This window comes from Heliangelus exortis, chromosome 26 (assembly GCF_036169615.1).
Source record: "Heliangelus exortis chromosome 26, bHelExo1.hap1, whole genome shotgun sequence".
In the NCBI taxonomy this organism is placed as follows: Eukaryota; Metazoa; Chordata; class Aves; order Apodiformes; family Trochilidae; genus Heliangelus; species Heliangelus exortis.
In genome coordinates, this window is record NC_092447.1 from 5,873,121 (window position 1) to 5,885,443 (window position 12,323).

The following is a 12,323-nucleotide window of genomic DNA, read 5'->3' on the forward strand; positions in this document are numbered from 1 at the left end:
CAGAATTCTGTCAGTAATGGTTTTTTTTTTTCCCACTCTGTCCTCTAAATCAAATTTGACTCCCAGTGTAGTTGGAAGCAGAGAAATAATCAGTTAATAAAACTTCCCTCTTGCTATGTTCCAGTTAAGGATTTAAAACCTTTTGCAAAAGGTCAGTATTACAATGAGAATTTTCCAGCTTAAATGTTTTCATTGGGAAGAATTAAAAAAAAAAAAAAATGAGAGAGAGAAAAATACTCTCCTTTCCTAGCAGTTAAAAAAATTCTGCTAGCAAAAAATAATATTCTATGTAAAAAAAAAAAAAAAAAAAAAAAAAAAAAGAAGAAGAAGAAATTGCCATGAAAATGTTAATGATGTTTTGAAGCTTCACAGGAAAAGTCTTCCCTGTGTAGCAGCTTTAATATCCATTAGTACCCCTGATCTGCAAGCAAACAACATTTTGCAGAATAAACTAAAACGTAACTCTGAGTTCTTCAGAAATCAAATTCCCCCTGAAATCAGGCACTGAGAGCTTTATTCCACGTGCATTTAAATCAGGGCTGATGCCAGAAAAAAACCCAAACCAAAATAAAAAAAAAAGGCCCCATCTGCAAGTCACCCCAGCCCTGGAAGGAAATATTCTTGTGGCCACTGCCAGAATAGCTCCAAGGGCTGGAGCTGATGGGATTTGCCCAGGACACGCTGGTGGCAGAGGGAAAAATTTGTCCTCTAAAGCCACGGTGGAAAATGCAAGGATTTGCTAATTGGAAGCCAGCATTCCCACAGCATCTTCAACAGGTCTGCAAACTGGGGTGGAGAAATTAAAATCAAAGGGAGCTTTATTTCCTGAGGGTCGGGAATACAATAAAATACAATAAATACAATAAAATACAATAAAAATAAAAATTAAAAAACAATAAAAATAAAAATAAAAAATTAATAAAAAATAAATAATAAAAATTAATGAAAAATTTTTAAAAAATTAAAAAAAAACAAAACTAAACTAAACTAAAGCTGGGGTGACCACCATGCTGCAGAGAGCACAACCTGCATGCCCCATGCTGAGACATCAGTGTTTTGAGCATTAAATCTGGGTTTGCTGCTGCTAAGCCAGGTTTAACCCACCCAGCACCTGTTAACTCGTTAGCACAGGAGTTTAACCCCACTTAACTAACCCAGAGCAGGTACCCAGGAAGCCAAACTCCCCCAGGGCCCAGCAGACACTTGCAGAATTTCCCAGATCAGTTTGGGAAGCTCTGGAATCCCTCTTTGAAGTTCACCTTTCGGCACAGCAGCACAGTAATTAAGAGTCCGCAGCTGTAATTAGCTGGTGATGCTCGGGATGATAATTGAGCTCAGCTGGGCCCAGCTGCCCCTTCGGACTCCGGAGATGGAGGCAAAGGATTCCCCATTCCTGGGGGTTGTGCGGAACGTTGGAGGTAAGAAACGCTTTCGCTTCTTTTAGGTTGGGAAGTTTGGGTTTTTTTTTTTGTCCCCAGCCTCGGTACGGGTGAAATTAAAGAAAAAAAAAAAAAAAAAGAAAAAAAAAAAGGGGGTGTGTGTGTGAGGGAATTTAAAGGAGGGGGAAAGCCCCCTTTGCCCTCTCCCATCAATGCTCTCCTTCCAGCTTTTTTTTTTTTTTTTCTTCTTCTTCAGTATTTTTCCCCCTCTCCCCACTCCGGGAGTTTTTTTGGTTTGTTGGTTTTCGGTGTTTTGGTTTTTTGTTTTTTTTTTTTTGAGCTCTCCCCCCTTTCCAAAAGGGGGGGGGGGGGGGGGGGGGGCTGGGGAGGGGGCTTTGCACGGCAGGCTGCCGCTGTGAGGACGAACATTTTATTTTCTGTTTTATTTTGCACCTCCTTTCCCACGACTGGGCTCTGGGGGAAGGCTCCGGCTTCTCCCCCTCCCACTCGGGGGGTGCAGCCCCCCCAGATTCTGGAGTGCTGCGGGAGAGCAAGGGCAGCCCCCAGGCAGGTGAGGAGGGTGGGGGTATGACAAGCCCCCTCCCCAAATTTAGAGATTTGGAGGGGGGAAGCCGTGCAACTGTTTGCGCTGATGTTTCGGAGCAGGGAGAAGGATTTGGGAGTGGGGGGGACGCCCTTCCCCCTTCTTCCTTTCTCCCCCTCTCCCCGCAAATGGCTCAGAAGTAGCGGCGCCCACCTCCCCATAATGTCCCCCCCCCCGGGACCCTCTCTCTCCCCTCCCCCCCCCCGGGACCCTCTCTCTCCCCTCCCCCCCCCCCCCGGGACCCTCTCTCTCCCCTCCCCCCCCCCCGGGACCCTCTCTCTCCTCTCCCCCCCCCGGGACCCTCTCTCCCCTCCCTCTCCTCTCTCCCCCCCCTCCCCCCCCAGGACCCTCCCCCCCAGCTTTGCCCGTGCACAGAGCGAAGGGTTTAGGGGGTGCTCCCCTTTGCAAAAACCAAAATTTCCCGGGCAGCGAATAACCCTTGGGGGTCCATAAATACCCCCTCCCCGCTTTGCCCGTGCACCAAGCAAAGCATTTGGGGGGGGGGGGATGCACCCAAATTTCCCCCCCTCCCCCACCCTTCCCTTCGCAGAAACCGGAGACCCCAGCCTTGCCGCGCACCCCATCCCGTGCCGGGGGGTGGGCTGAGCCATCCTTACCCAAGTTACTCCTCCTTTAACCATCACTTTCCTCTCTCCCTCCCCTTTTTCTCCCCCCCCTCTCCTCCCTTTCCCAAAAGCCAGGCGAGGTTCTCTCCGCCAGTCAAGGCAGCGCTGCCAGGGGAGGAGCTGGGGGGGCGGCGGCGATGGAGCCGGGAGAGCGGAGCCGGCGGGCGGCGGCAGCAGCAGCAGCAGCATCAGCGGCCTCCTGAAAGCCCCCCCCGACCCCCGGCTCCTTGCCCACCCTGAGGAATGAGCGCTTTCCAGGCAGACCTCCTCCTCCTCCTCCTCGGGTGCTTCCTGCTCAGCCACGGTAGGACACGGCGCAGCACTTTAGTTTGGGGGCAGAGGTGGTGGGGGGGTTCTTAGGTCGGGGGGCTTCGTCTTGATGCACAAGGAAGTGGGGGGAGGAGGGAGGATTTGCGGAGTTTTTCACGCGTCTCTAGCGAAGCAGGTTGCCTTTTTATTAAAAAAAAAAAAATAAAGGGGGGGGGGGAGAAGAATCTTTAGCATGCAAATGAGTTCTTTCAGCTTCAGTTCCGTTAATTACATCGTGTTTGTGGGTAAACACGGCTTTGCTCAGCAACAGTCCACCCCCTCCCTAAAAAAAAAAAAAAAAAAAAAAAAAAATTAAATCACCGCCCGGTCCTTTTGCCGGGGAGGCGATGGATGGTTCGTTTCGGCTGGGAGGGATGGAGAAGGCTCTTTGGCTCTGGTTGGTGGCAGGGGCTGGCTCCAGCCCCACGGGTTAGGGAGAAATTGAGGGGAGGGGGATAGGATGTGTGTAGCTGCTGCTTTTTAGCAGCCTTAAGGTTGTGGGACACCCTGATTATGGTGGTTTGGGGAAGGGGGGTGTCACAGCCTGATCCCACCTCCCCCAGCAGCCCTGGGAAGGAGCGTGGGAATCCGGAGGAATTTGCCTTGCAACTTGGCTGCCTGGCTCCCCCCTCCCTCAAATGGAAAGAAATAAAAAAAATTAAAAATAATTGATCTGGGGAGGGGAGCAAGGGGGCGGTTTGGGAAGCTGCGCTTGCAGCGCTGGTCCCTGGGGTGTCTGTCACCTGTGGAGGACGCCGAGCTACAGCCAGACCCAAGCTTCCCCGATCTGCTGCTCAGCCCCTCGCAACGCCAGGGTTTTTAAAATACCATCTGTGTCTCGGCGCCGTGGTCCCCAAGCCAGCTTTTGTGAGGGTAGGGCTTGGGGTTGCTCAAAAAAAAAAAAACAAACCCCACCAAAAAAAAAAAAAAAAAACACAAAAGGGTTTTTTTTTAAAAAAAAAAAGCACCACCAAACCCACGCAGCTAGTCCATCTGTTGATTAAATGAAGGATAAAACTTTTGGAGAGAGCAGTGCTTCTCCACGGGCAGCTAGGTTTTTTTTGCTCAGCCAAACATTATTGCTGAGCATCCCCCACCATCCGCTGCATTTTCCCCCATTCACCGAGCAGGGACGCCGTGTCTGGAGGTGTCTGGGCTTTTCCTTGTCCTCACCTCCTCTTTCCCTGGGCTTGGATCTGATGTTGGGCCCCCGTGCTGCCCTCCCTTTCCCCTTTTCTCTTTCCCTCTCTGCTTGTACTAATATTCCTTCGGGGGGAAAGCTGTGTTTGCATTCGCCTTTGCTTCTGCACAAAAGAAACCCACTGTGTCCTTCGTGTAGGTTTCTGGCTGAACAAATCTGAACTCTCCCTGGTACAGCAGGGCTGGGGCTATCACCAGTTTGGAAGCTGATCCTGGCCTCTTTACATCTCTCCCAGCTCCCAAGAATTTCTCAGCTCCCTGCAGGTCACTGTGCTCTTGAAGCTGAATAAGTTTGTCTCCGATATCCGGTGGGGTTTTGGTTTGGGCTTTTTTTTTTTTTTTTTTTCCTCTTCCTTTTGCAGCCATTATTTTTAATAAGAGCTAATGCACTCTTTAATAGCCCTGGGTGTTCTAAAGCTGCTGTGGCTCCTGGGCTCTCCCTGTAGCCTGAGCTCAGCTGATTTGTCTGCACCATCAGGAGCATCTTGCATCTGGTACCTGGCTTATTGGTGCCGGGCTCTGAGGCAGAAAGAGAGTGTCTTGCAGAGTGATTTTTTTGGCTGTTTTCTCTCCTGTAGGATGAACAGAATGCATTTCTGTGGAGTTGCTGCTTGCATTGTGTGAGAAAAGAGCTGTTGGCAGCGTTGTGGCTTTTTCCCTTTGGGGTGAAACCGTGCAAGGGGTCTCTAATAGGGTTTCATGCAGAGGCTTCCTTAAACTCCTGGGGTGGGGGTCAGCGGGGGGGAGGGAAGGCCTGGATGTAGGAACTGAAGCTGTTTTCCAGCATGTGCTGTGGTTTTCTCCTCTGGTTGTTCTGGTGTGTCTGGATGTGGTGGCATTCATTTTCCATGGGCGCAGGTGGTTGTGGGGATGGGATGTTAAGTGTGCACCTGGAGGGAGTTAATGGACCAAAACTCACTTAAAAGAAGTAAAATCACCTCACCCTTCCTCTCAGGAGTTTCAGTAGCTCGTTTTTGTGGGCAAGGAGCATGAAGGGCTGTGTTACTGTGCCTGCAGCACCAAAAGTGGCTTGATGGGATTTGCCCTAACAAGGCAGGCAGGACCTAAATTCCCCTCTGAGCCAAGGGTGGCATGGAGGAGGGGGATCAGCTCTGCTGAGAACCTCACTTGGGACCTGCAACCTGGACACTAGCTTCATAAAAAAGTTTCTTTTCACACAAAGCCTTGCTGAGAAGGTATTTTCCAGCCCTGGAGCTGTACACCTGTGCCCTTGGGTTTGTACTTCGCAGGCCAAGTGCCTCCCCCTGGCTCACCAGCATCCTGCTGCCTCTGCAAACCCAGCAGGATGAAACTTGGGCTCCCAGCTGAGCTGGCAGGAGGAAGGTGCTTGGTGCTCCCTGGCTCCGTGCACCTGGCTGCAGGATCAGCTTGGGAGAAGGATCCCTATGCTGAACACATTTCCTTCCCTTGAGCATCCTCTTTCACCCTTGCAAATGGTCTGAATCCACCTGTGTTTTCTCTTTCAGAAAGTCAATAGGGCAGTATTTTCCTCTCCAGGGCTGGTTTTCCTTTGGTGTTGCTCTCTCTTCCACCTGCTGAAAGCTGTCAGGAGCACAGCTCTGGTGTGAGAAAGTCACAGCACAATTTGCCTCCTGCAGAGGTTGGATGTGTGGTGCCCCTTGGTGGGAAGAAATTGAGGCTGCCCTGAAACCAGCTGCCTCTGTCCTACCTGGTGAATAGCTTCCCCCTCCCTCCTCTGCCCCAAACTGGGGGAAGCTGGAAGAAACTGGGGAAAGGGCTTCAGCTTTGGGATGCAGCACCATTGAAGGTGCACCTGTAGCCACCACCTCCTCTTCCTGGCTTGTACTGGGATAATCTCAATGTACTGGGATAATCTCAATGAATTTGGCAGATCTGAAATTCATCTTGAGTGGGAAGATTTCCGGGGCTGTCTGGGGCTCTCTTTCCAAAGGCATGTTTGCTTTTCCTCAGGGTGATGAATACTGAGTGCTTTGGGTGTTACAGGGTATGTTTTTCTCCTTCACAGCTCACTTGGTTCTTCCCTGAAAGCAAAAGCTTTGCAATCTTCCATCAGAGGGCCCTGTTAATAGCAGCAGTGGCTCATCTTCCCACTGGCTTCTCATCATCCCCCAGGTGGAAAAGGGTGAAATTGTGCTGATGAGAGAAACCAGGCCAATTCCACCCCCACCACTGGTTAGGGATGGAGGTTTTGGCATTGTGGGGGTAGTTGGTGGGTGACAGGGAGCAAGCACACAAGTTTCTGGGGTGCTGGGAGGTGGTTTTGCTCTGCAGCCCCTTGGGTGCAAGGGGCATTTGTGGATTGCTGCATCTGGCAAAGCATAAGTCTGGAAATCTGTAGCTGTCAACCCTTTATAAATTGAATTCCTCCTGCCACATAGAGAGTCAGGGTAACTTTGCAAGAGAAACGTGTTGGGATGTTTCCTAAGCCCTGCAGGAGGGAGAAGTTTGGGAAGTAGAAGGGGTTGCAAAAGAAGCAAGTGCTAATGGGCTATAAAAAAAAATAAAGCCAAGGAAGCAGCAGCACAAGAAGTTGAAACTAAAAATGGTTGAGTAGAAGATTGTAGTGGTTTAGGAAGGTGCTTTGGGAAGTCAGGAGCTGTTGCTGGTGAGGATTTGGTGGGATCACAGGAGTTCACAAGGGGGCTGTGTGGGAGGGAGACTGAAGGCAGCATAAATCAGAGTTGGTGTTTCCAGTCTGTGCCATAGCAGAGGAAAAGGAGCTGGTAGCTGTTTAACACAGCTTAGATTTCTGTGTACTTCCCCCGTCTTCAGTCCATCCCAGTGAGATTCACAGGAGGACCACAGGTGACTTTGCTCAAAGTGCCTTTCTTGAAAGGTTTCAGTTCTCTGCAAAGAACCAGAGGGAATGAGCTGCTGTTGTGTTCAGGTGCTGTTTGCAAAAGTGAGGAGAAACACCTGCCCTGATGCTAACCTTGCATCCCTCCAGGCCTCCTCCATTCCAAGGTTAGGTGGAGGACCCCAGGCAGTTTATGCACAGCACATCTCAGGCAGATGTTGATTACTTCTGTGCTTCCCTGTTGTTTCAGGGGACACCAACTGGAATAGAAACCTGCACAGAAATCCCTGACAGTTTCCCAGCAGTGTGTGTTACCAGCTCCTGTAGCTGCACTGCATATGTTAGAATTAAAAGGACACTGCTCTTCTTTTGCATCTGTTAAAAAAAATAAAGGGGAGGGGCTGATGTGCCCCTTAAGTTGTGCACTGGCTGAGGATCAAGGTCTTTGAATAACCTGTTCTCCTACAACCAGTCTGGGATGGAGAGCTGGTTCTCTTCACACCTCTGATTTAATGATTTACTTTTGTGAGTTTGCATCCTGTTCCTCCCTTGTGTGCTGGGTGGAGAGGACTTTACAAAAATGCTGCTGAAAAAATTGGTTTACAACACTTCCAGAATCCTTCCAGTAAGATCAAACAACTTTTTTTTTTTCCCTTTTGTTTAAAGACCAGCAAATTTATCACCACAGTTGGTGAAGAACCTGATTTAGTTTCTGTTCAGGAGCAGCCCAAGTCTTTCAGTTCATTGGGAGTTACCTCTGGCCAAAGAGAGAGACAGAGCTGTAGTAACCATGTACAAGCTTATTTTAGAAATCAATAGGTAGTGAAACAAATTGGTTGTAAATCAGTCTTTTACTTATTTGCTGAGATTTAAGGCAGTTTGGTGGAGCTGTGAGTTTTGAAGGCTCCCTGCTCCTTTGGGGCTGGCAGTTGTCCCAGCTCTTGAAGGGGGGGTGTGAATCCATCACCTGCAGTATTAATTTCAAACACCCCAGGATCTCTTGGCTGGGAAGGAATGAAGTTTAAATCCTGGGCTGCTCTTTACAAGCACGGGTTGAATAGCAGGATCCTGATGCTCCTCAAAACTCCCGAGTTTCTCTCCCCCTCCTTCCCTGGGCACGTCCTACACTCGAGGCAGGAGAGGGAAAATCTCCATTTCTGAATCGTGCCTTGTGGAAGGACAGAGCAAACGTTGGGTTTTGGTCTTGGAAAGCGTGGCCTAACAGATGTCCTGGTTCAATGTGCCTTTTGAGCCTGTTTATTCATTGCCTGGCTGGCAAGCCCCGTGCTGAAGTGTTTGCCTTTCCCTGGTGGCAGCAGCAGCAGCCTCCAAAGTGGAGCAGAAGGAGCTGTAGGTCACTTGGCTCTTCCTTTTACTGAGTTGCATTTAAACAGCTTAAAATCTAAATGTGCTTTGAGTGAACCTCTTAGCCGTGGGCTCTGGGCATCCTGCCTCTTGTAATGTCAGATGCTAAGTGGGAGGTGGAACACTTCAGTGTTAAATGCAGATGCTAACTTGGGGGGAAGATCTGAAACTGAACACTCCTGCTCCCCACAAAAGCTATGGCAAGATTTTGGTCCTCTGCTTTTTGAGCTCTCTGTGTGGAGCAGGTTGTAAATCGGGTTCTTTTTTGTTGTTGTTGGGGGTTTTTTTTGTTGTTGGGTTTTTTTGTTTTTTTGTTTTGTTTTTTTTTTTTGAGGGCTCTGCCATAACTGCTGCTCATTAACCATTGATGGAAGCACATCAGCCTCTCAGCTAAGATAATAGATGCTTTCTTCTGCTTCCAATTACTTTGTGTTTGGAGTTGCTGTGCCTGTTTACCATGTATGTGTCAGATGGTGGCCTCAAGTGCCAGTGGATTTATGTTCTTGGGTCTGTTGCTGTCATTTTCAATGCTGCATGAGGCAAAGCCCTGGTGTCCACACCCTGCTACCTGTGCCAGGGTCTAACTGGGTGCTGCAGCACCCAAACTTTTCAGGGGCCTTTTGGGTGAGCAGCCCTGTCTTGGTGGCCGTAGAAATATAGAAACTGTTCAATTTGTTTGTTTCTTTTTTTCCAGAAGCTCTTTAACCATCAGGATAGAGGAGCCTTGCTAATTCCAGATGAAAAATGCACCAGTAGTGAAAGGGATGAACTGTCTTAGACTTCCTCTTGGATGAAGGATCAAAGCTTTGTGCTGTGGGTCCAATATAACCGTATTTTTCCCTAAGCAGAAAGCGAGTGGAGGAAGCCTTTGGGTTTGGAGTCCCACCTGGCATTTTGGGCAGGTATCTCCTCATTGACTTCATATTGCCTGGCTCATGAAAAGAGCAGAAATGAAGGGCCCTGGATCCATCTCAGGCTTCCCCCTCCTCCACTAACATAAATGAGTATTCAAGCTGTATGCCTGCCAGTCAGTAAATGTCAATATTGGATAAGTGTTTCCTTTATATCACTGCAATTTAGCATAAGCTGCTTGGAAACAAATGTCTTCCATAAGCATGAGGTGTTTCAGTAAGTACACAGTCAACATTACTATGAGGATTAAATAAATGTCAGCCCCACTTGTATCTGGAGACAGCTGAACTTGTGTAAGGGCTGGTGTGATGGTGACAACAGGAGGGATTTTGGGACTCTCTGGAGAATGTGGGATGAAAAGAGCTGCTTTGGATGGAGGTAGCTGGATCTGAAGGGGATGTGGAGATGGGGAGTACAGAAGAACCTTACAGGAGGGGGTAGGTGATGGGATGGGGTGATTTTTGGAGAGATTTTTTGACTTTACATCCAGACTGACAGGTGTACTCTGAAGAGAACCTTTCTTTGGCTCTGGCAAGCCAAAGAGGAAAACTTGAGCAGGTGGAGTTGCTGGCTCAGTGTGAGCAACCTCCTGCACATCTGCCACCAGGACTTGGAAGGAGCTGCCTCTGCCTTTTGCTGGGCAAACTGGGAGCTGCTTAGCTGGAATCTGTGGTCACAAATACATCAAGGCAGGAAAACCCTGCTCTTTACCTTCCAGGCACCCCCTGAGGTGTCCCTGGATGCTGTCCTGGTTGGCTGGGGACAACCTCTGCCATCAAGGAGAGCAAATCTGAGAGCACAGTGGGGAGGGGGGGACTGAGCTGGGTTTATTTCCCTTCTCAGTGATGCAAAACGGCTGCTTTCTCCCCAGCTGGCAAGGAGCTGACTGAAGCCACTTGTTCCCAGCTGCACAAAAATAACTGCAGACAAAATCGTTAGTGCTCAGATGAGCCTTAGCGGTGCCTCTAATGCCTGGCTCCGTGCGGACCTGTTGTTACCCTGCAGGGTGTGTATTTTAATGACTTGCCGTGGCTGTTCCAGGTGACCTGAGCAGGGTGTCCCAGCCCTGTCCTGCTGAGCACTTGGAGCATTTTTGCAGCTCCTTTGCTCTCGCCTCGTTGCGCTGCACATTTACAGAAGCAGCTTGCAGACATGGGGGTGTCTGTGTGTCTGTCTGTCTTAAATCAAAGAACCCGAGTATTTTGAATCTCCGGGTGACCTGGCAGAGCTAAAGCATTTTTTTTTTATTCCTCCCTCCCCTTTTTGGGTTCCGCCTGGTGGTGGCAGCAGCAGCGCTCGCATGGATCAGCGCGGCCCGTTCCGACCTGCTCGGGTTCCTTTGGAGAGCCCGGAGGGAAAAGCTGCTGAGAGCACCGAGCCTGAGGCTTGGGCTTCACCAAGCCAAGGCCATTCCCCCTCCCTGTGTGCTGCAGAGAGGCTGCTGGAGGGCTGGGGTGGGGAGAAGAGAAGAGCTGGGGGTGTTCTGAAGGTCTTGCTGGGGAGCAATGGTCACCCCACTGCGTGGTTGGACACCAGAGGACAGGGCATCCCTCAAGCAGTGATACAGAGGCCATGGGTTTGCTCAAGAAGCAGAAAGGATGAAGGTGTAAGGAGGGGAAGCTGGGGCTGTGCCTCACTTACTGTCTGGTGGTGTGATACTGGGAGGTGATGGACCCCCCAGTGCATCCCAGTGGAGCACGGGGTATCCTACAGGGCATGGAGACCATCACTGGTCAGCCCTGCAACCTTTCTGGGTTGTTTTTTCCTCTGTGTTATGAGCTCATCCCTGGAGTGTGATTTAACACTCCTCCTTCTGGCTGTATCTTTAATAAGCTGGGAGTGATGAGGCCACCTCCCCCCCCACCAGTGCTGAAGAAACAGAACCAACAGCTGCTAAAATTAGGCACAGCTGTTTGCAGTGTTTGGTCCTGCCCATCACTGAGTCTGACACTGTCTGTGCTTATTCCTCAGCTTGTCCAGAGGCTGAAAAGGTTTAAGATATCAAAGCTTTGAGTGGCTGTAAATTAATTCCTTCTGTCTAAGCTGAAGCTTGACTTACTGATAGGGAGTAGATTTCCTGTGATTTCCTTTATTTGCACTCACAAGAATGGAAATTGCCAGGTAACCTGGCAGGCATCTTTCTGTACTCAGGAGACAACACTGATGTTTTTCCTTTTCCTCATGAGCTTCCCCACCAAGCCAAGAATCTTCAGCCCTGCTGTCCCTCAGCCTTTCTGTGTGTGACCAAAGTTCTCCAAGTGCACTTTAGGTAACCTCTGCAGTCCAGCTCAGTCTCTGCATGCATAGAGTTATCCTGATCCAGCATTCCAACCTGGATGTTGGGATCTGCTCTTGCTTTGGAGAGGCAGATGATTTGCTGAGCACTTTTGCTGGGGCGCTATGCAGAGCCTGCATTCGTGGTTTGGCCATTGGGGTGGGTGCTGTTCCATGGGTCTGCTCATCCCTCCCTGCCTTGGGTGTCTTTGCTCCTGACAGTGACTAGAGGAGGCTTTTGAACTCTACCTGTCCCTGTTACCTGCCACCCCTTGGAAAAAATGTTGATCACTCTTCAGTGGGGCTGCTCAGTGTCAGTGCTGCTTCAGAAAGGGCAGAGGGGGGGAAGCTTCACAGGAGAGCAGAAGGGCCTTTTGCTGTCAAGCCCAAACCAGTGTAAATGTCACCTCCTGACAGATCTGTGATGATGACAGCAGCAGCAGTGTTGGGCTGGGTGTGAGTCAGGGTCTTGCATGATGTTTGAAGTCCAAGAGATTTATTTATTTATTTATTTATTTTCCTCTGCCTCTTGTGTGAGCGCATCTCCTGCGGCAGGAAGAGTTTCTGCAAACTCCTTGTTCTGGTCATGCTTAAAATGATAATATTGGCTTAAGATAGACACTTGTGATAAACTAGGAAACACGGTGTCCTTTGAAAATCTTCAAAGCTCTTTTTTCATGAAATGGGCTGGCTAAAAAGGCAGCTGCCAGGGCATTTGGATTGCAATGCTATGGGTGCTAAAGCCCTCCCAGGGCTGGGTTTTTTTTTTTTTAAAGAGCTGACACCTCTCACCTTCCTTCCCTTCTCCAGGAGGTGCTGATGGCATCAAAGTGGCTCAGCATCTCTGGGCAGCT

The 12,323-nt window shown here is 49.6% G+C and overlaps 1 protein-coding gene across 4 annotated transcripts in view; it reads left to right on the forward strand.

The window, feature by feature from the left end:
• The first annotated feature begins 2,691 nt into the window (after positions 1 to 2,691).
• The window catches only part of KIRREL3 (kirre like nephrin family adhesion molecule 3), a 275,188-nt gene continuing 265,556 nt past the window's right edge, over positions 2,692 to 12,323 (forward strand). For all 4 annotated transcript variants that reach the window (XM_071768845.1, XM_071768847.1, XM_071768846.1 and 1 more), the window contains exon 1: positions 2,692 to 2,913. In XM_071768845.1, the coding sequence (XP_071624946.1) occupies positions 2,853 to 2,913 (61 nt within the window). In that variant the 5' untranslated portion in view covers positions 2,692 to 2,852. The remainder of the gene's footprint in view (positions 2,914 to 12,323) is intronic.